The following is a 27,250-nucleotide window of genomic DNA, read 5'->3' on the forward strand; positions in this document are numbered from 1 at the left end:
ACTTGTCTCTCGAGTATCTGCACCCCCTGCTGGGAAAATGTAGTTTTAAGCTAAGTTCACATGTCCAGTAATCATCAGTTAGAATGGATCTAGCATCAATCCATTGATAAAAAAAAAAAAAAAAGTGCCTACACAACTTTTAAATCAGCCTGAAAAAACTTATTTAAACTGGATCCGTATTTTTAACATTGAAGTATGACTAGTCAATAACGCGGCTCGGTCCCCGACGGTGATTAAAAGTGTTTTTATCAGAAACGATGGAGCATTTCAGAGTAAAACATACATGGCTGTGATTTCACATCTAGGAGCGGATACATACTGCCCACAGTGTGGACAGTATCGGCTGATAGGTTCACTTTAACAACTTGTCATTGCTGGAGCCGATAACAGAATTGGTGTGTGCAAGGAGCCCTCACTTATCTAGTAGGCCAACAACCCCTTTAAGAAAGAAAGGAAAAAAAAGTCAAGCAGCCAAATTGGTTTAATCATCCAAAACGTAGCACTGATGGAGGATTAGCTAAAATGATTCTTCTCTGCAATTTTATATATGGAATCTCTTACTGCAAAGATCTTTTGAATACATCTAATATTGTAGTAACACAGTGAGGCAAACCAAAAATATAAGGATACGTTTAAAATAATTATATAAAATTGTTATCCATGGCTTATTCGCTTTCTTTACACTATGGCAGTCATACTGTACAAGTTTAAGAAAAGAGGGGACCTGTCAGCAGGTCAAAAGTGCCCATGTATTGTTCTTGTTTAGTCAGTCATACAGTTCACCAAGTATTAAATCTGCCAAACAGATCTAGAGATATGGGCCTTTTTATTTAGTGCAATTTATTATAGTCTTTACAATGGGGTGGTGCTCACAGGATTCTCTGTGGGCAAGATTTTAGGCTTCTCTGACTTATTACCCTCTAAGCACCACCCTCTAAAAATGAGCACTAACTTAAAAAGGTTCTGGAAAGGTATGGTGGATTTCAAAGATACAGAATAATGGTACTCAGGGTTGCAGGGTGAACAACAAGAGCAAAAACTGGCCACTTGATTTGGCAACATGCCCTCTTTAAGCAACTTTAATTCTCCAAGGTAATGTTTAAATGCCATTTTTAGGGTTAAAAAAAGATGAGGCTACACACAAAATGTAGAAGTCTTGCTGCAAAATGTCTAACCACTGAGCTTAGAGTACACAGAGCTGCAAGCAGGAGGACATAAGTAACCCTGTTCTAGATCCCCAGAACACTAGGGCTTTCACACTAGTTTGTGCAAATACACACCTTCTTCAAGCCATACCCCAGGCATCTAAATGAGATTGTTTCAGCAGCAAGAACTTAAATTTCTTCAAGTACCATTTAGACAAGGTACGACAGGTGTCCAGGTGTCAACATGTCTTCAACAAATCTGCTGCATGCGAGTATACGCCAACAGAGGAAAATGTTCACATGTAAAATACTGACAAAATACTGAACATCAGCATTTGAAAGCAAAAATCAGGAGTGGAACAATCAAAGTAGAATAGAAACATGTCACCACTTGTGCATTTCTCACCCACTCCTGGTTTTTACTTTCAAATATTGAGGTAAAATACTGAACATGTGAACGGGGCCTAAGCTAAAGACTTGCATAAAAATGGACACTACAAAACCTGTACAGTGTGAACCTAGCTGAATACTGTTCAGTCTCAAAGTAAAGTGGATGTAATTAAGTTTAATGACAAATCATTTACAAAAGTAAAAACTGATTTCAATTAAAAATGGGACACATTTATATACAAAACTGTTTATTTATAGACATTTTGGCAAAATTAAAGTAAAATATGTGGTTAGAATTATAAGCACTGCATACATTCAGTAGACCAGCATGTGCAAATAAACAGCAGAAGGCAATAGCGAACACTTTGCTCATCTTTGGCAGCTAACCAAAATAGACCCCTTTATTAAATACATGGGGTACATACAGAGAATGTTGTGGCACAATCTACCCTCAATTACAAACAACGCCAACATGTACCAATCCTAGTTTGAACTTGTGTAATGATACAAAAAAAAAAATAATAATTTATTAGCCTTTTACTTCTCTGAAAAGCTAATCCAATATCTTTCCACCCATGAAACCACCAAGTGCACAGTAACTTGCAATAGACACTTACACTGCTTTAACACAAAGAAAAGGACGCTGCAACTACAAGCCAGCCATACACTGTAAAAGAAAACAGGTCTATAGATTAAGCAGAAATGCACACGTAGCAGCATACACATATTTACAGATTCACAGTTGTAAAATCGTATGTCCACATTCCAATTATAACTTGTACGGATGTCATACACTCCTAAATCACAATTAAAGCTCAGAGTGATCAGAAATGCATACAATGTTTAAATACTGCACTTTAAATAGTCAAATAGGTTGTAACATTTAATGCATAATGCTTGTAATGCATTCATGTGTTGTCAGTTTTAAGAATTGGAAAGTTTGTAGAAAACCAAACAGTTCCCTAGATCATTTGGTAAGAGAGAAACTCCATGACTTTCGGAGGCACTGGCAGCTTCTGGACTTGATTTGTAGTCATGACTCTTCTTATTGCCATACGACATAAGTGCTGAAGGCTGGAAACATAAGAGGGTGTAGCCCAAAAGTGTACATTTCCATCCTGAGTTCTGTTAAAGAAAACAGCAAATAGATTGTATTAGCGGATGTTTGAAATCAAATGTTTTCTCTACAAGTAACATGCATGTTATAAAACTAAGCCATTAAAGGATAATAGACAAACTATGTAATATCTTACCCAGCAGCTAGAACACTGCCATCAGTAGAAAAGGCACAGCAAAGGCCTTTATTTAGAGGTGCAACTTCAACAGGGTGTGAACGATCAATACGCCAAAATCTTACCAACCTACAATTTCAGAGAAAAATAAAAAAGGAGATATGAATAAATAGCAACAATATATAAATACACCTTTCTCTATATGTACATATTCAAGCTAAATAAGCCACAATTCTAGTGCATGTCACATCAAAAATCTTTCATGACTTGCACCATATTTATTGCTCGTTTTAGACATTTTTTGTGCCTCTTCTGGCAATGGGGTGTTGCTTCGTAAAGTGTGTGGTTTATTGAAAATGGGTGTGATTTAACGGGCAATACTTTGTGCCAAAAATGTGTTTTTGCTGCAAAAGTAGGTGAATAGATTGTGTAGTCTAAGGGTGCACTCAAGATTGCAATATAAAATTAGACGGAGATCAGAAAGCAATACTGAGACTGGCCGGCGGCTCTCCCTACCCGATCTCTGTCTGATTTATATGTCCATCTGAGTACGCCCTAAGTTTGCACTGTGTAAAGATGCGCTACATAAGTCTGTCTAGTTGCACAACCCACAGCCTGTGGGCCACATGTAGTGCACCCTGCCACTGGCTGCGGCCCACTCAGTATTGACCCGAAACAGCTTATCAGCTGTGTGTCTCACTGCCACAAGAATGCTGGGAGCCGCGTGCTGCTCAGTAACCAATCAGCACTTTCCTTCACTGCAGAGAAGAACGCACATTGGTTATTTTACAGGTTTCTAGCAGTGGCAGAAAGTCAGACAGGAGCCAGCATTAACCAATGAGTGCTTAGTACTAACACAAAGTGCTCACTGGTTACTGTGATAATAATCTTTATATTTATATAGCGCCAACATATTCCGCAGCGTTTTACATACATTATCATCGCTGTCCCCATTTGGGCTCAAAATTTAACTATGCCCCCATTACACAGGTATATTCCTGCTCTATGAGAGGAGCTCCTACAGGCACTCGGCACCTGCTGGAGGGATGTTCCTCCTCTACTTATATACTTGTGTTCCTCTTAATGCCAGCACACTAAGCTTTTTGTCACCAGCCCAGCTTCCTAAAGAGTGCAATAGGGTTGGGGCTTGGCAATCCCATGAACCTGCTACTACACAAGGGCAGATGTGTGTGCCAACCTGCAAGAGAAAGCAGGTATTCCTTGTGACTATGGGCCCATTTACACTGGCCACTGCAGCTGACAAATAACCGCCAATCAGTTACATGCAAGACTATCAGCTTTCATTTATCGGCATGTTTGACCCAACTCCCCGACACCAATTTTCAGGTTATTTTTTGCGCTCTATTTTTCAAGAGCTGTAACTTTTTTTTTTTTGTTCTGAGGGGGCTGGGTGGGGCCTTGTTTTTGTGCTATGAGCTGACGATTTAATTGTTGGGGTAGATACAATGTTTTGATCAGTTCGTATTACATTTTCTCAATATGCCTTCCAGGACAGCATTGGAGGATGTTGTCCACACCCTATTGGGGGACAGGAACAGAGAGTTTAAAAGCCCCTCCCCACCGTCAATCCCCAGTGTTTTCCTGTCCCCCTTGGGGCATGGAGAGATCCTGCAGTGCTGTCGGGTCGGCAGGGCAGAGCTGTATATTTTACCTGTGCTGCCGGGCAGTGGTCGGTCAGAGTGCTCCCTCCTCCCTCCATGCTGCTCCCTCTTGGGACCCCTGGCTTCCTGCGCCCCACAGAGGGTAAAGCTAGCCAGGGGATCGTTCATGTCGGAGGCCGCTCCTGCTCTCCGGCATCTCCTGTTTCCTGGCGGCCTGGGGAGCACGGACGTCCCCGCGCGCGCATCGGAAGTGACGTCGCCGCAGGCCCTGCCGCTCCGGCCTGAGCGTTCCACGCCAAGATGTGTGGTGGGGCGCTCGTGAGCCGTCGGGCGGTTTGGGCACGCGCGCAGGGTGACGTCTCTGCGGGTCCCATCGCTCCGGCGGGGCGTTCCACATGGACGCTGAATGTTTGTCCATGACCATCAAGGCCCATACCAACCCTGGATTGGCCCTTAAAGAGACCGGAAAGGGGAGAGGAGGGGACTGAGGAGGCACGTTTTTTTTTTAAATTTAAAACCTGCCTGAAGACACCAAAGGTAAGGCTATTCCCACCATATTCCCACTATGGAAGGTGACAGGTCCAGTACTCCTGAATCTGCAGAGCCCAGCATGCCCTCGGCTACAGTGAGTAGTACCTGGGTGGTCACTATGGGGTTATCTCGGCCTCCTTTTTTTAGATCACACTAGATATCTTCCTAAGAAAGGGGAAGAGAAGGGAACCAATGTGAAAAGAAGGAGGGGATAAGGCCCCCGCTTCTAAGAAGGATAAAGACCAGCCCCGTAGATGTGGCATCTGTACAAAAAAGCTGTCCTCATCACTCGTTAAACAGGAGGTCCAGGTTGTTAGACAGGAGGTCCAAGCTTCCTTTGCTGCCCTACCTGTCTATTCCTCGTCCAGACCCCCCCCTCTAAGAAGAGAAAAATTCAAGAATTAGATTCAGATGTGGTCTCAATGGACGCTAGTAGCTTAGCCTCTGATGATTTTGAGGAATTGGCATCCGTAGGGCCTGCCAAAAAAAGTAGAAACCGGTAGATATTTTTCCTCGGACAACTTAGAGGAACTACTGGACACAGTTAGAGGCACTATGGGACTGGAGGAAGTGGAGGTTCCCTGTTCTGTTCAGGACGAGATGTTTAGGGGCCTTAAAACAAAAAAGCATACTGGTTTTCCAGTCCATGAGGTAATTAGAGAGCTCATCCGACAGGAATGGGAATCCCCGGAAAATAGTCTCATCACCCCTTCGGAATTAAAACATAGGTTTCCGTTAGAGGGTGAAGGATTTGAGTGGGAAGTCCCTAAGGTGGCATCCAGGTAGCTAGGGTAGTGAGGAAAACCTCACTTCCCTTTGAGGACTCGTCCCAATTAAAGGATCCTTTGGACCGCAAAATGGAAAGTGTCCTTAAAAAGTCATGGGAAACCTACTCTGCCTCTCTCAAAGTCAATATTTCCTCGACTTGTGTGGCCAGATCCCTCTTCAAATGGCTGACCCAACTGGAGGAACATCTGTCTCAGGGCAGACCAGCTTGACTTCATCACTCTCATTCAAAAAGCCACAGGTTTCTTAGCGGATGCCTCGGCTGAGTCAGTCCGGATCGCGGCCAGAGCAGCTGTCCTGTCCAATACTGCTCGCCGTGCACAATGGCTCAAAACATGGAGTGGGGATGTCACCTCTAAAGTTAAGCTCTGTTCCATTCCAAGGAAAATATGTATTTGGCCCAACCCTGGATGAAATCCTGGAAAAGGCCTCGGACAAGAAGAAAACCCTTCCTGAACAGAAACACGCTAAGAAACGTTCCTTTCGGCCTTCCCAAAGTCACCCCTCAAAGTATAGAGGAAAGGGAAAATCTGGACGCTGGAGCTATCCTAAAGGCGGCAAAGGCCGCAACATCCTTGCACCCCAGCAACACCACAAGCAGCAGGACAGGCAATGACTTGGTCCGTGCAGGGGGGCATCTCTCGAGTTTCTTTCCCCAGTGGGGGGCCATATATTCCTGCCAGTGGATCCTCAATACCATTGAGGAGGGTCTTCTACTGGAATTCGAGAGTCAACCCCCTCAGATCCTGAGGGTCACGTCCCTTCCTTCTCAGGGGGCTCAGGAACTCCTATCGGTCGCCCTAAAAAACCTTCTGGATTCGGGAGTGGTGCCTCTGGTCCCCCCTGGCCGGGAGGGGACGGGTCACTACTCAAAAATATTCCTAATACGGAAACCATCAGGGACCCGACGCACCATAATCAACCTGAAGTCCCTAAACCATCACATCAAATACAGACGATTCAAGATGGAGTCTATAAAATCAACTATTCCCCTAATAGGGAAAGACTTAATCATGGCGACCGTAGATTTAAAAGATGCGTATTACCATGTGTCGATTCATCCGTCCCACAGGAAGTTCCTGCAGTCTGCAGTCCTCAGGGACAATATAACAGTTCATTACCAGTACAACGTACTGCCCTTCGGCATCTCTTCAGCACCCTGGGTGTTTACGAAGATTATGGCAGAAGTCATTGCACTCATCCAGAAACGGGGCGTCTGCATAATTCCATACTTGGACGACATGTTGATTGTCGCTCCTTCAGTAGCTACTCTCAATCTTCACGTCTCTATAACCTTAAAAACCCTTCGGTCATTAAGTTGGGTTTCAAACCTAAAAAAAATCGGAACTCCTCCCTTCATTAAGGAGGGAGTTCCTTGGTGTTTGATGCTCCAATGGTAGAAAGGACATCTGTTTGTTGGAATCCAGTAAGACAGCTCTCAGATCCAAAATCTCAAAATTTCAGACACCAAGAGAATCCAACGTTGAGAGCGACAATGTCTGTATTGGGGTCTATGACAGCCTGTATCCAGTCGGTGTTGTGGGCCCAGGCCCACTCAAGGCCCCTCCAGGATCATATCCTAAGATCCTGGAACAGACAAAGGGACTCGCTAAACAAACGGTTAAGGACCCCGGTCAGATAAAAGCTCCTCTTAGTGGCCAAGCTCCTGAAATCTTCAGAGGGGGATTTCTTGTACCCAGGACCCTCTAATTACAGTGACTACCGACGCCAGTTTACAAGGCTGGGGAGCTATGGTGGTCCAGATTCCCTTTCAAGGCAGATGGAGTACCGGGATCAGTGCCAGATCTTCCAACTTCAGGGAGCTAATGGCGGTAGAAAAAACGCTCAGAGCGGCAGTCAACCTAATCCAGGGTTCTCACATCAAGATTCTCTCGGACAACAGGACTACAGTTGCCTTCCTTTGTCATCAAGGATGTACGAAGGTACACAGCCTAAAACAGATTGCAGGCCGAATATTTTTGTGGGCAGAACAACATCTCCTATCACTTTCAGCAATCCACCTGAAAGGCTCAAACAACGTTCAAGCAGACTTTCTAAGCAGGAAATCTATCCAGTCAGGAGAATGGAGCCTGAATCCTCAGATTTTCCAGTCGCTGGTAGCAAAATGGGGTCTCCCCGAGGTAGATCTCTTTGCCAGTCGGTTAAACGCAAAACTTCCCCTCTTCTTTTCATTGGACAGACGAGACAATGCCATGAATTTGGACGCACTAGCCCATCCCTGGCATTTCAAGCTGGTCTATGCGTTTCCTCCAATACCGCTGATAGCAAGAACCATCCAGAAAGTCAGGTTAGAGAGAGTGGCAAAAATTCTGGTGGCCCCTCTGTGGCCCAAAAGGCCTTGGTTCAGGCCATCACATAACTCTGCCTAGAGGGTCCGGTGATACTACCACAGGTCAACAACCTTCTCTCTCAAGGGCCCCTGTTCCATCCCAATCCTCAGTGGCTAAATGTGGCAGCCTGGTTACTGAAGCCGAGATCTTAAGATCCAAAGGTCTCTCGGAAGAAGTTATAAAAACTCTTCAGAGTAGAAAGCCAGTAACCAATGCGATATAAGGCAAAATATGGAAAAAATTCCTATCATGGTACGCCCCGGATATTCCGGATACCTCACATCCCAACATTGCTCAGATCCTTTATTTTCTACAGAGTGGACTGGAGTTGGGTCTCAAACCCAGCACTCTTAAGGTGCAGATTTTAGCCCTAAGTTCCATATTCGACCAAGATTTGGCCTCTCATAGGTGGCTCAAGAGATTCATAACTTCAGCACTCAGACTTCACCCAAGAATCCAGTCTCAGGTCCCATCCTGGGATCTAAATGTAGTACTCAAGGGTTTAACCCTCTCTCCCTTTGAGCCTCTATACTCTAGCACAATACAAACTCTCTCTCATAAGACTGCCTTCTTAGTAGCCATCACTTCGGAACGGAGAGTGGGAGAACTACAGGCCCTTTCTATCAGAGAACCTAACATGAATGTGACCGAAGATAGAATTGCGCTTTGCCTGTACCCTTCCTTTCTCCCAAAGGTAGTTTCGGATTTCCATCGTTCCCAGGAAATCATCCTTCCTTCCTTCTGCCAGAAACCTTTCAATCCAAAGGAAGCAGAGTTCCACCTCCTAGATGTCCGCAGAGCTGTCCTTTATTATCTTCAACAAACTTTGAGTCTTGGAGATTGGATGGGAACCTATTTATACAGCACTCAGGGCAGAACAGAGGAAGGAAGGCAGCTAAATCCACTATAGCAAACTGGATCAAAAAGGCAATTGGGGAAGCCTATAACAACCAACAAATGATTCCACCGATTGCCTTAAAGGCTCATTCTACCAGATCCACATTAACTTCATGGGCCGAAAGAGCGGGCGCATCTACTGAGCAGATTTGCAGGTCAGCTACATGGTCTTCCCTCCATACATTTTCTAAACATTATAGATTAGACTTATTATCCACTAGGGATTTAGCCTTTGGTAGGAAAGTCCTACAAGCTATTGTCCCTCCCTAATAAAATATCGTTGGTATTCCTTCAAAGCTGTCGTGGAAGGCGTATTGAGAAAATAGAATTAGTCCTTACCGGTTATTCGGTTTCTAGAAGCCTTCCACGACAGCACGAATTTTCCTCCCTATGGATTCCATATAACTGTCAGGTAACCTTTTTTCATGGTGATCTTGGTAAACACTGGGGATTGACGGTGGGGAGGGGCTTTTAAACTCTCTATGTTCCTGTCCCCCAAAAGGGCGTGGACAACATCCTCCAATGCTGTTGTGGAAGGCTTCTAGAAACCGAATTACCGCTTAGGACTAATTCTATTTTTTCAGGTGTTTCAACGGCATGAAAAAAAAAAAAAAAAAAATCCAGGTGTTTCGATTTTTTTCTCACTATGGCAAATTGTATTTTAATAGATCTGACTTTTACAGATATAGCAATACCATATGTTTTTTATTATTGTTTTTTTATTTTAGTTTAATATTTTTAAGAACTTCTCACTGTATTTGTTAATCCCTTTAGGGATTATCACTAACAGCTAACTCACAATAAATGTGGTCGTAACTATGGATACCTAAGCTGCTGCAATGCCCTGCACATGGGGTAAGCGACATAGCGAATCAGAAGAACTATACTACATTTGTAATTGGAGGTATTTGCTAATATTATTATTACACCTACTGCAAATTTGGATAGGATCTTGGAGATCGGAATAACCCTTTAAATTTTATTGCAGCCTCTTAAAAGTAGAAAAATATGACAATTCAGCCCTCACACTAAAAAAAGTTTGTGTATCCTTGGTCTTGTCTAAGTTTGCACTGTTTGAGCATTAGACATTATTGACAAATGTCCTAAGTTGTCACATTTTATTTTAATTAAATAAGTGTGATAACTAAGAATCACCAATGTTATACACGCATGCAGCTCATGACAAACACACTGCCCCATTAAAATGAAAACTGTTTGTCATGAAGAAAAATGCTAAACATATGTATATATATATTTTTTTACTCTCAATCTACACCAGGTGTCTAAGCTTCTGCAAATGCCAGAAGCAACAAACTACCAGAAAAAAACAAAACCAAGAAAAACAACAACAAAACAACTAAAAATTAAACTTACTTATCATCAGCAAGACTTGCAATATGTACCCCGTCATGGCTAAATGAGACTGATCTCACCCAGCGACCATTATCTCCTCCTGCAAAAATGGGTGTTGGTGGGGGAAATAAGTGCCTGCAAGGAAAAAAAAACAAAATCAGTTGGACAGAATTTTTTCTACAAGTCATCAACACCATATACAAACAGTCAGTGGGTCAATCAACTATGTGCAAAAGTGATGTAATGATTTAAAGCAGGTATCAGATATATGTTTAGCACAGAATCTGACAGCGAGATGCATAAAACAGAGACTGCATGAAAGTAACTAGATAATGCACAGCCCCCTCAGTACTCCGAACTAGAACACATTCTATTGGTTTTTGCCAGAAGTATTCCTTTAAATGAAAAATGTATTCTAAGGACAATTACATTAAGAAGGTATGAATGTTACACATTGACATTAGGTGATTATGTAATTTTGATTCTAGGATTTACATACCCAAGTTCAAAAAGAATAGACCCAATATGGGGATCCCAGACATAAACTCTGGTATCATACGATGCAGTAGCCAACAAAGCTCCATCAGGAGAGAATTCACAAGCTACCACATCATTGTGGTGTCCTTCTAGCTTACGGATCATTGTATATTTATCCATGTCCCATAGAAAGACCTAAAAGCAAAAGACAGTTGTTACAGTCTATGTACTGGAAACTTAGCCAAATCTAGGAAACTAGACACTACAATATATTACTATGAATTAAATTACAATAGAATTACATTACTTGCTCAGTGTCATACCCAGTATATTAATGGGATAACATTATATAGGGAAGGCATGCAAAATTAAAAAAAATAAATTAAAAAAATAAAAATTAGCTCAAGTTAAAATGTTAAGGCTAGAAGCAAGTTCTATAAAATGCACAATATAAAAACATAAAGGAGTTCAGTTTGCTTTTAAGATAACAGTTGGGTTCTGCATTACAACCCCTGTTTGCAAAGTATAAGACTAATTATAGTAACAGAATAGTAAGTTATCATATGGTTACTCCAGTAGTACCCCCTTTGAGAGAATAAGTTCAGTTGTTTACAAAAGGCTTGAATCACCAACGTGAGCCCAGGAAGAGAAACAGATACTGCAAGAAAAGAGAAAGTTGACAGCCAAAAGAAAACACTTTTGGCAAACAAGACAATAACTAACAATAGACAAACTAAAGGCTCATTTTACTTAAGGAAAGTGTTTGCTATGATATTAAAGCTATACTGAGGGGCAAGCCACTTCATTTCTACATGTGACTGCCAGCGTTCGAAAGCCAAGATGAAGGAAACAGAATGGTTATTTAAATTATGGTTAAAGAGGCTATATTTTATAAATTAACAAAAGTTGCTTATTAGTTCATTAGAAACTTCATTTTACTGGAGTATTATAAGAGAATAAAGCAGTTATGACCTTAAAAATAAACAAAAAGAAATAGAAACAAAATACAACAGCAAAAATAAAGAAAGAAAAAGCAGAAAGTGGACATCAACCAGCACCTGCGTACGTACAGTACACCTTGCAGTCGATTGCAAGGTTACTTCGTCCTATGGCATTGGTCGCCCCCAGCCTGGTAGCCAGAGATGCCACTCTCTGCCCAGCTAACACCAATGTGCTCTCCTTTGTGTGGTGCCAACTTAACCTCAATCACACCCATATTGCTGCCACCACCTGTGACAGGGAAAGCAAGAAGCTTATGGAACACACACAGCCTATAATAACATTGGGTTAACAAACAATGTCAACAACCATATAGGCTACATTTTAGGTGTGAACTGCTCCTTTGGAGAAAAGGCTGTTACACGCAAGTGCTCAAAATTACAAAAAAACAAAGCTGTACAATCCTATTAAAGGGAATCTGTCACCATATCTTTGCTATGGAACATGAGAGCATGTGGGAACAGAGACCATAATCACAGCGATAGAGCAACTGCTGGTTGTTGCCGTTTTGATCAAAGACAGTTTTCTCTGCTGCAGATCTAGCACCCTGAAAGCTGAGCTCTATATATCCCCATCCGCAAACACTGATTGGCAGCTTTCTGTGTATACTCTACATAAGCAGAAAGCTGCCAATCAGTGGTGGGGGCGGGTTTGGGCTACCTGGCATTAGGCCAAATAGTCATCTAGTGAGATTTTATCAAAATAACAGCAAGCAACCCAGTAAGTGACACATTGCTGGAATCAGGGTGTCTGTCCCTACATCCTGCTGCTATCAGACTAGTTAGCAAAAAGCTGCTGACAGATTCCCTTTAATAGGTCATTTAATACATTTTAATAAGTATTAATATATTGGCGCCATAAGGGCAAATTCCAGGAGCAGCACCTGCACTGCTTTTATATACAGCAGTAGGTCATAATCTAAAATATGGCAAATAATAATGCAATATTATTTCATTGTCATTACTATACAATGTGCATTTCCAGAACCATATGCTATAGACTCATATCTTAATTATATTAGCGTGTGCAAAGCAAGGTATGAGGCCGATGACAGTGAATGGATTCTGATAAATTACTCATTACAGGTTTCTGAAATGGACTGGCTTGCCAAAAGCAGTACAAGTTATGATTATTTATGCCAGCTTTCAGCATCATCCACCATGCATCATTTTTTTAAATTAATGTGCTAAAAATCATTCAAGACACTGAGCATGATCTTAGTTTGTGATTACAAAAGTAATACTTCTTGATTTGACATAAACATAAGAAAAAATAAGGAACTTTGAAACCTACAGCTTTTCCAGCTCCGACAGAACACAGCATTGAGGAGTCAGGGGAAAATGCACAGCAATAAACCCAGTTCTGATGTCCCCTTAACACTTTCATCATATTGCCTAAAATAAAGCACAAAAAGTTCATCATTTCAATTTCCAAAAGACAAGAAAAAAAAAATCTAAAACCCATTATATGGAATATTTAAATTTACGAGTACAGACAACCGATTTGATAAAATATCAACTTGCACCCATAGACATAACAAATATTCCCCTAGGCCTCCGTGACCTTAGTGAGAATGCAGCTGACTAGATATAAAATGAACAAAGGCGAGTGCACAGCCACCGGCAAAGCAGAAAGCCAAAAGCCAAGAGCAGTGTGCTTCTGAAGAAAAGAAGTGGAGACAACCCCTTTAAAGGCTGAAAAGTAGTTTATCAATACAAAATGACTGTTCAGACCAAGCACAGGCACTGTGCACCCTTAGTGTGGCCAAGCAGGTCAATGCATATTTCCACTTTCTCCCCCCCTCCCCTCCCCTCCCCATCAACCTCCACCCTCCTTTGGACCCTGTAAAGTCAGATCTCCATCAAAGAAAAGGGGGTAGAGATATGGGAGGAAAAAAAAAGTAGAAGGGAAAGTAAGCTTAGCTGCCTGGCCTCATCAAGGGTGCACCGAGCGCATGTGTTTGGTTCGAACAGTCATTTTGTACTCTAATATTATTCGCTAGGGGCTACCCACACATTTTGGGGGGGCAGAGCTTACACTCGCTTTTTGCTTGTGATTATTTTTAATCCAATCTCATCTAATGATTTTTTTTTTTTTATTTAATCGGCATAGGAAAGTGCTTAGAATATCACACCACCCGAGGTGAAACTGGATAATAAAAGCCACAGTAATTTGTCAAGCCTACAATGTATATGCTTAAATCACATCAATCAAAAAGGAGGAAAGTAACACTTGTACAACAAATCTCTAAATAAGCTGATACTGTATGTAAGCTCGCGGCCGCATCCTGTACAAATAAGGCCGCATCAGAGGCTCAGTGGCTAACAAAGGAGGGAGCAGCACTGTAAGCAAGTTCTTCACAGGTTAGGGCACATTTTCCATGGATCTCTAAACAACTATGCATTAAAAAAAAAGGAAAGCAGCACTGAAATTCAGGAAACGGTGATTTACTCACTAGAGCTTCATAGACAAGTATGCCACATTTCAGCTCCGCTATCGAGTCATTACAAAGCACAAACAACCTTAGTGGCATTTGATATCTGTCAATTAAGATATTACATAAAATACATATTTATACATTAGCGTACCATTTACATTCTATAAATAGATATTGATAAGGTAAATCCCAAGTAGGCAATGCATATGCATTATTGCTGTCACATGCGTGCCGACTCCCGGAGAATCCATACAGTATGTGCTGCTCCATGTGGGGACTCACAGGTCTGCAGTCACATGGAGCAACCCCTTATTATATGTAATTCAAAAACTACAGTAAAGGATTAATATAATACCTTAATTGACACTGGATTTGTGGGTGCAAAGTGTCACTGAAATTGCTGTTTGTGCTTGTAAGTGGCTCTATAGTCAGGCTAAAAACGTAGTATAAACGACTCAAACTTGGATGAAAGAATCCCAATCTTTTACTGTAGTTTGGAGTGCTGCTTTCCTTTTCTATGGGTTTGGCTTACTGCATGGCAGTGCTATGAGATTTGCAGTCTATATCATTTTGAAAGGCTCAAAAAGCAAGCATGCATGTATGCTTAGCTATACTGCTTGCTTTTAGACCTAGTTCATCAAAATATTTGTGGAAGCATACCATCATCCTTTAGGTCCCACACCCTGAGAGTTTTGTCTCTGGAAGCAGAAACCAGTATAAGGCTGCCGTCTGGCGCAAATGTCAGGTCTCTAACAATTTCAGCATGATCCATCAGATTAAGGAGGAGCTTCCCTACGGAGAAAAAAAAAATTGACAAAAACAAAGAAATTTAAATTCCCATCAAAACGAAATACATTTAATTAATTTAAACAATCAAAAAGGATTCCACAAAACTTAATTTACACTTTAAAGAGGACCTGTCACCAAGTCAAAAGTGTACAATTATTGCTCTTATTTCATTCCCACTGCTCCAAAGTCACGGTCTCTTAAAGATAGCAAAGGAAAAAAAAGCCCCATTTCTCTGGAACCGTGAAGTTGGGGGGGAAAAAAAACAAAAAACAAAAAAAAAAAAAAACACAGCCAAAACTGCATACACAGGAACAAAAGCAAAAACTGACTACTTTTGACTTAGAGACAGATGCTATTAAAATAATAGCTTCCATAAACAATTGTATCAACGGATGCAGCCAGAAAGCAGAAACACAATATTTATTAAAAACAAACTACTGTTTCTTTGTTAATGTAGATGTCAATAAATCATGGTGTTAAGTGCATCACCTTGTATTTACCTTCCTTTCACGTCAGAGTTATGACTAATTGATATCAAAACCATAAGCACAAAAAGTTCAACATTATGTAGTCTTTAAAAGTCATTTGATTATTCCACAAACACATCTGCTTTTTACTGTAATTTGTATTTAATTAAAGTTGTTTCCCCATCTCAAAGTGATGGCATACAGCCAGTAAATGCCATTATCTTATGATTGGTGGGTCCAACTTGGGACCCCCTGCCAATCATGAGAAAGCAAACAGTCTCTCTCCTGTACTGTGGCACCCGGCCCCCTAGCTTTGAAGGCAACTGAAGAGGGATCCCATTCTGGGGATTTGCCAACACTTTATGAGACAGTAATACCCTTTTAATATAAAGACCGGCAGGAGACAGAAGTAATACAGCCGCAAGACCTGGACTCCACACAGTTGTATGGAACCAAACCTACAAACTTTGGGTTCTATGTTGATCCAATGCAATAGTACTTAGGGGAGTTTGAGTCTTCTAGCCACAATACAGATGCTAAAATGTATAACATTATGGTGGCCTCAAACTAACCCATCAGCCAAGTATCACTTTGCTGAAATAAATTCTGTTTCTGCCACTTCAGAAGCCTTGATTGAAATTATCTCCATAACTACCTCCTCTTACACCCAGCATGACCAGCTCTGGCAACCAGAGCAAAAGGCAAGAATCCACCCAATCTCACTTGTGCAGATCATGCATAAATTATTAAATACGGCAGTGGTTCTTGTAATCTGGCTCTATAGCTGTTATAAAACCAACTCCAGGCATGCCCGACTATCCCTGGCATCAGGACTGGGTAGCTGCTGTAGTTTCGCAACATCTAGTGAGCTATAGGTAGGAAACCACCACACAGAATATCTGAAGGACAACCTTATGAATACAAATGTTCACACAGTTAATTGCTTACTACAAGGAAAAAATACTACAAACGTGATTAACCTGATGGCTGAAGTAAACAAACGGCTAAGGAAAAAAAAATCATATTTCGACCCTGCTCACGCTAGATAAACTTTTTAGCCATTAAGACCTTGTAATAACTTATACAAATTAAGTATGTTTAGGGACACAATATGACAAAGCTTCTGTGCATCTGTCATTGGGCTTTACAGGTCTATCGGGTGAAGCACTCACTATTATTGCTGTATTAGGATACATAGTACATGGCTCATTACAGAAGGTCTAAACATTTCTGGTTTAAAGTCCGTAACAACCTGAAAGTAGGCAGGATGAAAAAGAAAACCATACTTTGCAATAGAAAACAAGTCTACATAAATGCAATCACACTACTATTAAAACTATGAGAGCAAACCTTCGGGAGCGTGGCGCAATAAGCATCAGAAGGTGGGAGATTACATGTTTTAAGTAGTAGTCACATTAATTATTCTAGATGTAAAATTATTTTAGCCTGCGTGTAGTACTGTATTGTGTTAAATTAATAAAAATGTGAGGGGAAAACATAGATTTCTGATGGTTACAGCAGTATTCTATCCTATTTAATATAATGTCTCAAAATACACCAGGATGAATAATAGGCAGTGGTTAAGGGCTAACTGGGAGATGAATTTCCGCATGGCGGACCACAGGCAGCTATCACTTAAAAAAAAAAAAAAAAAAAAAAACAGTTTATTGGTCAAAATCTGCAAGGAGGTGAAAAATGATGCAATAATTCTCATGACTCAACATTTGTTCTCAATTGGGACTTCCTTCTTATGCATTTTATAATGTATCAAAAGGTTTAACAGACCAAGCAGTGCAACTCAGCAGTTTGTCCGATGACATACCTGTATAAACATCCCATATCTTGATGCGTCCATTGCACAGCCCTGTAGCAAGCAGGAGCTGGTCTTGACCAAACTTGAACCGATGCCATTCTATATTCACACAACGACTCTGTTTTTCAGGTACGGATGATCCAAATGCCAAACTCCAGACAATATCGCCGCAGTCTATGCAGTGCTCATCTGGCTTGTTTCTCTGAGCTGCATCACTGTTCTGTCTCGATAGTCTTCCAGTCGTCAAGTTTACACTATTCTTTGTACTGCCAGCAGCGCTGAAAAGGAAGAAACAAGTTTCATAGGAAAAAGCAGAAACTTCTGTCAATGATCTAAGAATTGTAGCATTCATGGAATTACCAAACTGAAAGCATTCAGCTTATAGAAGTAAGGCTGTGTGCCCACGATGCGTTTTTAATGTGTTTCCGCGTCTGCGGAAACGCATTAAAAACGCATGGTAGAAGGGTAGCAATGTTCCCCAATGATAATCCGCATGTGCTGTGCACATGCTGCGGAAATTTCCGCTGCGGATTATCATTGCGGAAAAAAACACAGCACTACCAATTATTTTGCGGAAGCGCTGCGTTTTCGCCGCCATTGACTTGCATTAGAACGCGCCATTTCCGCAAGACTGCATCTGTACTTGCGTAATTGGCGCGTTCTAATGTGCGGATGGTACCCGAGTGTGGAAAAGATAAGACTCTCTTCCACACCCAGGTACCATAAAAAAAAAAGAATAAAATAAAAAATAAAGATTATATTCACCTTCCGACAGCCCCCGGTCTCCTTCCCTGTGCTGGCTGCCGGCAATCGCGCAGGACTGAAGGACCTGCGGTGACGTCACAGTCATGTGACGGCAGGTCTTTTCAGTACCGCGATCTGACGGCAGCCAGCACAGGAGCGCTGCAAGTCTCGGGGGCCATCGGAAGGTAAGTGTTAGTTTATTTTTTTATTTTTAACCACTCTCTCGGGTCACACTATATAAATCCATGCAGTTTGCATGGATTTATATAGTGTGACTTAGTTGTCACAAGCACTTTCCAAGTGATGCTAATCGCTTGGAAAGCGCTTGTAAATCCGCATGCGGAAATGTCAGTGAAGGACGCTTCATTTCCGCATGTCCCTGGCAGGAAAATGCATGAACAATCCGCATGCGTTTTTTTCTGCCAGGGAGATGCAGAAACGCTCAGGAAAAAATCCTGAGCATTTCTGCATCGTGGGCACATAGCCTAAAGATGGTCGTATACATTAGGCTGAAGCACAGACAACCATCTAACCCATGTATGGGGGTGCCCAGATTCTCTGCCAATGGCAGATATTGGGTGACGAAGAGCCAGGCATGTTCAATTGCAACATAAACAATATGTTTTTCTTATGAGAGATAAATCAGCACGACAGTAACCTGCCAGTAACTTTCCCTATACATAACACATGCATAGGAGCCTGAGCTGCGTGGCATGTATAGGAGACAATAGGATGAATAGCTGAATGACACAGAGTATATACCTTTAAACAACAGCCAGTAAGTTAGATTGTAAAATGTACAGTAAAAGTGCAAAGGACCCAATAAACATTAGATGAAAATTAATTGAACCCACCAACCATCTAATGTGTATGGGGGCCTCCAGACAGATGACTTTGTGGGAGAGATGGATTGGACTGTTGCAATTTCAATTGCAAATCGTTTCATTTTAAGAGGAGATAATATGCTGCCAAATGATTCTTCCTCTCTCCATGGAGAAAACACATGAATAGGAGATGTGCGAGATAGCTGGCTAGCGAACAAACAACTGATGTGTATAGCCAACTTAAAGCACCACTCAAGCAGTTTTTTTTTTTTTATTGCAGTGCTGGAGTGGTGTTACTAAACCAAGTTCACTGAGCCCGATCTTAAAGTACCAGTCCAGCTGGGTTTTTTTCCAGCGTGGGAGCGACCCTTTAAATGCAAGTCCTCTGCCCACAGTCATATACTCACCCTCCGGCGTCTTCACCGTTTGTCAGCACCGCTGCAGTCTCAAGATGCCATCTTGTTACAGCAGCTTGTGACTGGCCGGAAGTCAGAAGCTACGTCACAAGCTCTCAATACAAGTCTATGAGACAGACCAATCTGAATTCTTTGCACACAGAACGATCAGTCACTGTGCGCACAGACCCTCACCATCAACAGCAAACACTTTGCTTATACAGGATGATGTGCTGCCGAGAATGATCTAATCACCTGTAATAAGCGTTTTGCTCGTTCTTCAGGTGATTGTTGGCATATTTAAACAAGACAATAACTGACAAACGAGCCTTCTAATGAAAGCTCATTCCAGATTATCGGCTCATCTAAAAATGCCTTTAAATTACCAACCGTTGATACAGGCAGATGCCAAACAGGAACTATCACAGTGGATTTTATCTGCAGATTGTTATATACTGTATATGACACACGTAGCAGACACTTACAAGTTTTTAAGGCACTGAGTCCAAGGAACTAGCTTCACAATACGATGACCCTGAGACCAAGCAAAATAGGAGTTGTCTGGAGCGAAAGCCACAGTCCAATTTTCACGGCCATACTTCTGCTCAAAAGGAGAAGTCAGTGATATCAGCTCCCCAATGCTCCGTGATCTTGCTACAATGAAAAGAAATAGAAGATAAATAACAATGATACAAAACATAAAAATATTTACAAACACAGTGCAATGTATTTATACCTAAGGGTGCTTTCACATCGCATTCTCTTTCAAGTCCGGTGGTCCATTCGAAACCCTCACAAACCAGGATTTGGGCGTATGCGCTGACCGAGCCATTGACTAAAATGGTGCCGATAGAGTCTTAGTGCTCTCTGTCGTGCATCATTTTCGGAAGAATATGCCTACTGGAGGCAGATGCTGATACGCAATAGACTGCGTTTGGGCGTTCACCTCCAGTAGGCGAAGACGTCCGAAAATGATGCACGAGAGAGCGCACTTCGTCGGCGTATACATCTGAATCACATTTTGCAGACAATTCAGATGCAAGCCCCGACGGGACCACCGAACATAGGCAAGAAAGCAATATGAAAGCAGGTCAAGTATTATTATTTATTGTCATAGCGCCATTTATTCCATGGCGCTTTACATGTGAAAAAGGGGTATACGTACAAAAACAATTACAATAATCTTGAACAAAACGTGACTGCGACTGGTACAGGAGGAGCGAGGACTTACAGTCTACAAAGTACCAGCTATACTGGGTCAGGAATATCATAGTAGATCAGGTAGCTTATAATGAACTGACATTATTTCTACACATAGAAACGTATAAGAAAAACGGAAAGGATGGATCCTCTAGCCGTCTAGCGGCTCATATCCTAGACAGGAGGACAGTACTGCTCCGGAAGGAGGGTGGTGCTCGGAGTGCGTGCCACAGTGTGTGTGTCATATGGAGGATGGTGGAAATGAGGGAGGGGAGGGGGAAGGGAAGAAATGGAGTGGTGTGGTTGGATGAGTGTCAAGCAGCAGAAATAGGTGAATTCCACATGAGATGGGGGGGAGGGAGGACGCAGACATGGGAAGCACAACATGTATGATGGAAGCAGCTGGGACTGCACCTAAACACATACATGTGACAGCCAGTTCTCATGAGATCATCCCATAATTGAGGGAAAGGATGAGATAAATCCATGACATGTCACTCCGTACTCAGTGTGTAAACATTGAGTGTTCACATGTGTACTTTATACATAGAGATCTACATACATAGACTGCAAATGACATAACATCACAATGTCCTACATATATCTATATATAGAGAACACACTAAAAATATAACTACATATACAGACTGTACACATGATTATATAGCGTCACACACAATGTAATATATATATCTAAATCTAGAGATACACACAAAAATATAACTACACATATCAGTACAGAAAGTATCCATGTATAATGGCAGAGCTCTAATAGGGCTGACACGATACAACGACATGAACGAGCAGTCCCCGCCACTATCCCGAATACATCCCATAATACACATTCCCGGGCCCAGGAGATACGCACAGACCGGCCATCACGCACGGTACGAGCCCCTGCTCCGCTTCTTCCATAGTCCCGTATGAATGATGCACGTCGGTCGCGGACTCACCTATTTTATCTTCGTTTACAAAGTCGGAAAAGCTTGCCATCTAAATAGAACCCAGACGTCTAGGGAAGACCGTGTCGCAGTAAAGCAGGCTGTAACTGTCGTGAAACACCGCACGGATCCGCTGCAGACGTCCGCACTCCAACAACTAACCTCAAAATGGCTCACAGTCCGAATACCGAGCGTGGGCGGAGCCGTGACGTCACTACTCTGAGCGCAGCCAAAGAGGCGCTCGAGGCGTTGGCTGCTCTCTGGGGAGGAGCGTGACAGAGGCGCTCACGTGATGGATGAATTGGCCTCTGGAAGGGGCGGGGCTGGTGTCTGCAGTCAGTGGTCGGCGGAGCGGAGTTAGGTTGACGTCTGATACCTAATATACATGTTCACACTGAGGGGAGGACGTGCGGCCAGGGAACGGGGGCATGGTGTGGGGACAGGAGCGTCCACGGAAGAATTCCTGTGTATGAGTTTGTGCACATATGTGGGTTTTGTTCACACATGGTGGTCTTGCAGCATAGTTTCTACAGCCTCGTGGTAAAAACGCTGCATCTAAAATGTATTTTTTGCTGCATATTTTTTCTGGGTGATTATATGTGTGATTGCTCTACCGCAGTGGTCCCCAACCTTTTTTGCACCAGGGACCGGCTTGAAGCAAGATCATTTTTCCATGGCGGGGCTTTGGTCATATGGGGGCGGGGTAATGGAGGGATTTGGAGTTTAGTGCATACTTATCATATAGTGTAGACCAGGTCCCCGCCAGGAGCCCCACCTAATGTGCTGTACCAGGAGCCGCATCACTGAGGCCCCATCACGCCCTGCAGCAGGACAGGGCAGCTGTCCTGACAGCTGCTGTTCAGCTGCATTTACTTCATCCCAGGGGCGGACACAGACTGTAGTGGGCCCCTGTGCAAGAAATTTTTGGGGGCCCCCCCCCGCCCTTCATAAGGCAACAAAGTTATGTAAACATAACCCCCCCCCATGTGCATCTCTCACCCCCCCCCCATGTGCAGCTCACCCCCGTGCATCTCTCATCCCCCTCCGTGCATCTCTCATCCACCCCCCGTGCATCTCTCATCCACCCCCCCGTGCATCTCTCATCCACCCCCCCGTGCATCTCTCATCCACCCCCCCGTGCATCTCTCATCCACCCCCCCGTGCATCTCTCATCCACCCCCCCGTGCATCTCTCATCTCTCCCCTCCCTCCCATGTGCATCTCTCATCTCTCCCCTCCCTCCCATGTGCATCTCTCATCTCTCCCCTCCCCCCATGTGCATCTCTCATCTCTCCCCTCCCCCATGTGCATCTCTCATCTCTCCCCTCCCCCATGTGCATCTCTCATCTCTCCCCTCCCCCCCATGTGGATCTCTCCCCTCCCCCATGTGCATCGCTCATCTCTCCCCTCCCCCCATGTGCATCTCCCATTCCCCCCACTCCTAGTTAATTGTATTTAAAAAAAAATAAAACTTGTTATACTTACCCCCATGCGATCCCTGCAGAATCCTGGCGCTCGTCCAAATCGCTGACACCAGGTTCTCCTGACTTCCGGCCATGTGACGGCGCCGTCACATGACCGGAAGTCAGGGGAATCATGAAGGTGCTGCCGCAGCAGCGCGGCGCTAAGATGTCCCGGACCCGGCGCTTAGCATGCGGCCGGGGGCCCCATGAGGAGAGAGACGCACAAGAGGGGGGCTCCTACCGGCCGGGCCCCATACTGGAGTCAGGGCAGTCATGCCCTGATGGCGGCCCTGCTGGAGGCTGCAGGGGCCCCCTCTCCCCGCGGACCGGCTGAAAAACCCCAACGGCCCGGTCCTGGTCCGCGGACCGGCGGTTGGGGACCTCTGCTCTACCGTACATATTAGTGACTTTAGTTTCCAAAAACACAGCACAAATGTTATTAGGGTGTGTTCACACACTGCGTTTTCAGCATTTTTCCTGGGACAAAAATGCAGATTAACTTTATCAACAAAGTAAATGAGATTTCTGAAATCTTGTGCACATGCTGCTTATTTTTCCTTGCAGATTTGAAGCCGTTTCATATTTGTAGCATGTCACCAGGACCGACTCCAGGTTTTTGTGGGCACTGGGCAATAGTCTCAGTGGGCCCCTTTAACACATTTCATGATGCACAGATACCGCAGAGAAATATACGAGAGTCAGTCAATAAGTAATGCCTCCTATTTTTTTTTCCTTTTAATTGGCAAGAAATTCAAATGCAATTACATAGGTTGAAAACCACAACATTAACGAATAATTTGTCACTTTTCAATATAATCTCCATCCATTTCCACAGTCTTGGTCCACCGTTTAACGAGGGCACAAACTTTTCTGTATCCCAGTTGTCCAATAATTTTCATCACACTGCCTTTACTGAGGCAGATAATGCCACACAATTCATCTGCAGTCACCCGGCGGTCACCACGAATGATGTCATTGACTCGCTGAATGTTGCTTGGAGTCACTGCGGTTACTGGCCTGCCACTCCGCATTTTGTCAGCCAACGGTGATGGCCCTTCAGTTGTGTTACAGCGACGAACCCATCGTCTAACAGTACTGACATCCACTGTTGCATCACCGTACACATTTTTCAGTCTCTCATGAATTCGAATGGGCGTTTCATCTTCTGCATGCAAGAATTCAATCACAGAACGTTGTCTAATATGAACATCGATGTCAGCCATTTTGCAAACGGATACAGTCCTGCCACCTGTTGGTGCAGGAAGTTGCAATTGCTGTGGATTGGAGAAGAAGGTTTGAGGAATTGTGCCAAATTCGAATATTTAACATAACTACCTTATTTAAGGAGAAAAAAAATAGGAGGCATTACTTATTGACTGACCCTCGTAGATATAGTACAATGTCGAAGTTTTCACTTCTTACATTACATGAGCGATATCTATTGTAAATTCTACAATAGCTCAGAAACCGGCGAATTCTCACACGTTGCGTTTTTGCTGCGATTTTTATGCAAATTTTAAGCTGTGTTTTACAATGCCAGCAAAATCTTAGAAAATCTAATGTACACATATTTTTTTCCTGACTTACTTGGAAAACTGCTGCGTTTTTGCAAACTGCAGCATGTAACTTCTTTCAGTGTTTTTGCAGCATTGTTTCACCCATAGAAAGCAATGTGTAAGGGCAAAAAGGCAGCAAAAAAACACAGCCATCAGGTTTTGCTGAGTTTTTGGTGCCTAAACCTAAGGAGGTTGCATCATCTTTTTTGGGATGGCACTAAACTTTATCAGCATGAGACAATAAATACGCAGCAAAACCTACTTTTTTGACACTGCTACTTTACTGCCAATCGAGCAAGTTTTGCCTGTGGAAAAAAACGCAGCAAAAACGCAGCGTGTGAACATAGGCTTATGCTGTGTATTTTGCAGTGTTTTTTTTCTCATTGCTAACATTCAGGCAGGAAAAAAAAGCCTGTGCATGAGGTTTCAGGATTCTCATAGCTTTTCCTTGTACTGTAAATGCAGCTTCTTTTCTGAAGAAAAAGCATAGCAAAAACCATTAAATTTCTCACTGTGAACTGCGATGATCTCACTGAGCTCAGTGCAGTTCAGGGGCTCACTCACTGCAGTGAGTCATTCTGCCCTGCTGCTCAGCATGTGTGGTCGCCTCAGGCCACCGCTCATGGTGATGAGCAAATGTCACACCGATGGATTACTATGGCTTCTTTCAACTTCGGACAGGTGAGGGATATTGTTTTTTTTTATTTTTTGTTTATAGTGTACAATGGCTTCAGGGGGTTAGGTGTGAAGGTGAGCATGATGTGTTTTTTATTTTATTCTTAATTTTACACTCTATGTGGACAGCAGGGGATGAATACAACTCTCAACATTGTCCCCTGCTAGCGCTGTTCTCCGCACAAGCAGGGGACAATGATGAGAGCTGCCTCCAACACCCGGTATAAGGGAACTGCGTAAACTGTACCGTTGATTCCCAGGCACCAGTCACACTGATGTGGTACACGGATGTCACCCGTGTGCCATCACTGTGCACATGTGTGGGACAATTTGCAGCCCATGCAGTGTGCAAAAATGGACATGTCTGCGTGTTTTGCCCACGGACACACGGTCCGTGGAAACACATGTGCGCAGACCCATTCATTTGAATGCGTCTACATGTGTGAGTGTCTCCGGTACGTGTGAAAACTGTCACCAAACATACTGGAGACACTGACTTGTGAAAGAGGCCTTACATAAATTCCTCTATAATATTAAATAGCATAATATTAAATAGTATCAACTGCAGATATTGAAATTCTATTTGGTATGCAGTGTAGTGTGAATATAAAAATGGCTATTTTGAGTCCATATTGAAATATACAGAATGTATTCAAACCAGCACTGGTCTGCTCTGGTTTGGTTATATATTCACAGATAGATAAGGCTCATTCTGTTTTACTTTACTTTGTATTTACTTGATGTTTAGACACAAGACAATGTTAATAGTAACATCTTGAGAGACGCTTGTTCACATTGTCTGAAACATTTACCATTAATAGTCTTCTGTTTATTGTTTATTATTGTCTAAGGGGTAGCATTTCTCCTTATGGAGAGTGACACACCAGCTCTGGCATGTCAAGGTAAGGAGGCTTATTCGCCATGCAATGCTCCTCTGGGAAATTTAATATGCAAATTGCCTCTTCGGAGAAAAAGAGGACTTGTATTCTATAGCACCACCTATTTGAAGTAGCGATCCTACAAGTCACAATCAACCTAAGAATAACCTCTGATATTCCAGACTGATGATGTTTAAAAGCTCCTTGGTGATAACGTGAGTATATGTACTTAACATTTGCATGTTAACATATACAAAAGTGAACGCAATATCATACTATTCCTTTAATTACCGTATTTTTTGGACTATAAGTACGCACTTTTTTCCTCCAAAAATTTGGAGGAAAGTGGTGGGTGCATCACACACACACACACACACACACACACACACACACACACACACACACACACACACACACACACACACACACACACACACTATGGCTGGTGTGGGGGGAGCAGCAGCGGCGGAGGAGTGGGGCGCAGGAGCGCTGCTGCTTCTCCTGCGTGTGCCTGCTGCTAAAGAAAATGACTATTCACTGCTCTCCACGCCCATAGGCATGGGGATCACTGAATATTCATTCTCCTTAATAGCCGGCACACAGTGTAGCCCCAGCGCGGCTTCTGCTGCTGCCGGACGATCGCTTGTGCCCGCTATTAAAGAGCATGAATATTCACCCCTCTCCACTCTCATGGGCGTGGAGAGCGGTGAATATTCATGCCCTTTAATAGCGTGCACACGCGATAGCCTGGCAGGAGCTGCACTGCGTCTACACTGTGTGCCGGCTATTAAGGTGAGTGAAGTCACTGCTCCTCACGCACACAGTCCCGGCATGGGGAGCAGTGACTATTCCGGCAGCTGATCTCGCCTTGTGAGGGCACATGGCAATGACGTTATGTGAAGCTCACAAGGTGAGATCAGTGCTGGCAGCAGAGCAGGACGCAGCGCTGGAGCACAAGGAAGAAAGGTGAGTAGAAGTGTTTATTTTTTTTTGTGTGCAGCATGATGGGGATTAGGGGTGTCATGCATACTAGGAAGAGGGATGAGGGGGGGCCCATGCATACCAGGAGGGTGCCATGCATACCAGGAAGAGGGATGAGGGGGGAAATGCATACCAGGATAGGGATGAGGGGGGGCCATGCATAACAGGAAGAGGGATGATGGGTTCCATGCATACCAGGAAGAGGGATGAGGGGGGCAATGCATACCAGGATAGGGATGAGGAGGGGCCATGCATACCAGGATAAAAATGAGGGGTGCCATGCATACCAGGATAGGGATGAGGGG

At 43.2% G+C, this 27,250-nt stretch overlaps 1 protein-coding gene across 1 annotated transcript; it reads right to left on the minus strand.

Annotated features, from left to right (window-relative positions):
• Positions 1–1,766: 1,766 nt before the first annotated feature.
• WSB1 (WD repeat and SOCS box containing 1) lies at positions 1,767–21,610 on the minus strand. The gene is made up of 9 exons (XM_073664573.1): positions 21,406–21,610; positions 19,738–19,906; positions 17,299–17,567; positions 14,881–15,012; positions 13,077–13,177; positions 10,807–10,979; positions 10,329–10,442; positions 2,789–2,896; positions 1,767–2,660 (listed from the first exon to the last, which is right to left on the minus strand). The coding sequence occupies exons 1-9, from the start codon at positions 21,443–21,445 to the stop codon at positions 2,498–2,500; spliced, it is 1,269 nt and encodes a 422-aa protein (XP_073520674.1). The 5' UTR covers positions 21,446–21,610; the 3' UTR covers positions 1,767–2,497.
• Between the last annotated feature and the right edge of the window lie 5,640 nt (positions 21,611–27,250).

The sequence above is a fragment of the Phyllobates terribilis genome, unplaced genomic scaffold (assembly GCF_046119375.1).
Source record: "Phyllobates terribilis strain yellow unplaced genomic scaffold, ASM4611937v1 Scaffold_2__4_contigs__length_985480577, whole genome shotgun sequence".
In the NCBI taxonomy this organism is placed as follows: Eukaryota; Metazoa; Chordata; class Amphibia; order Anura; family Dendrobatidae; genus Phyllobates; species Phyllobates terribilis.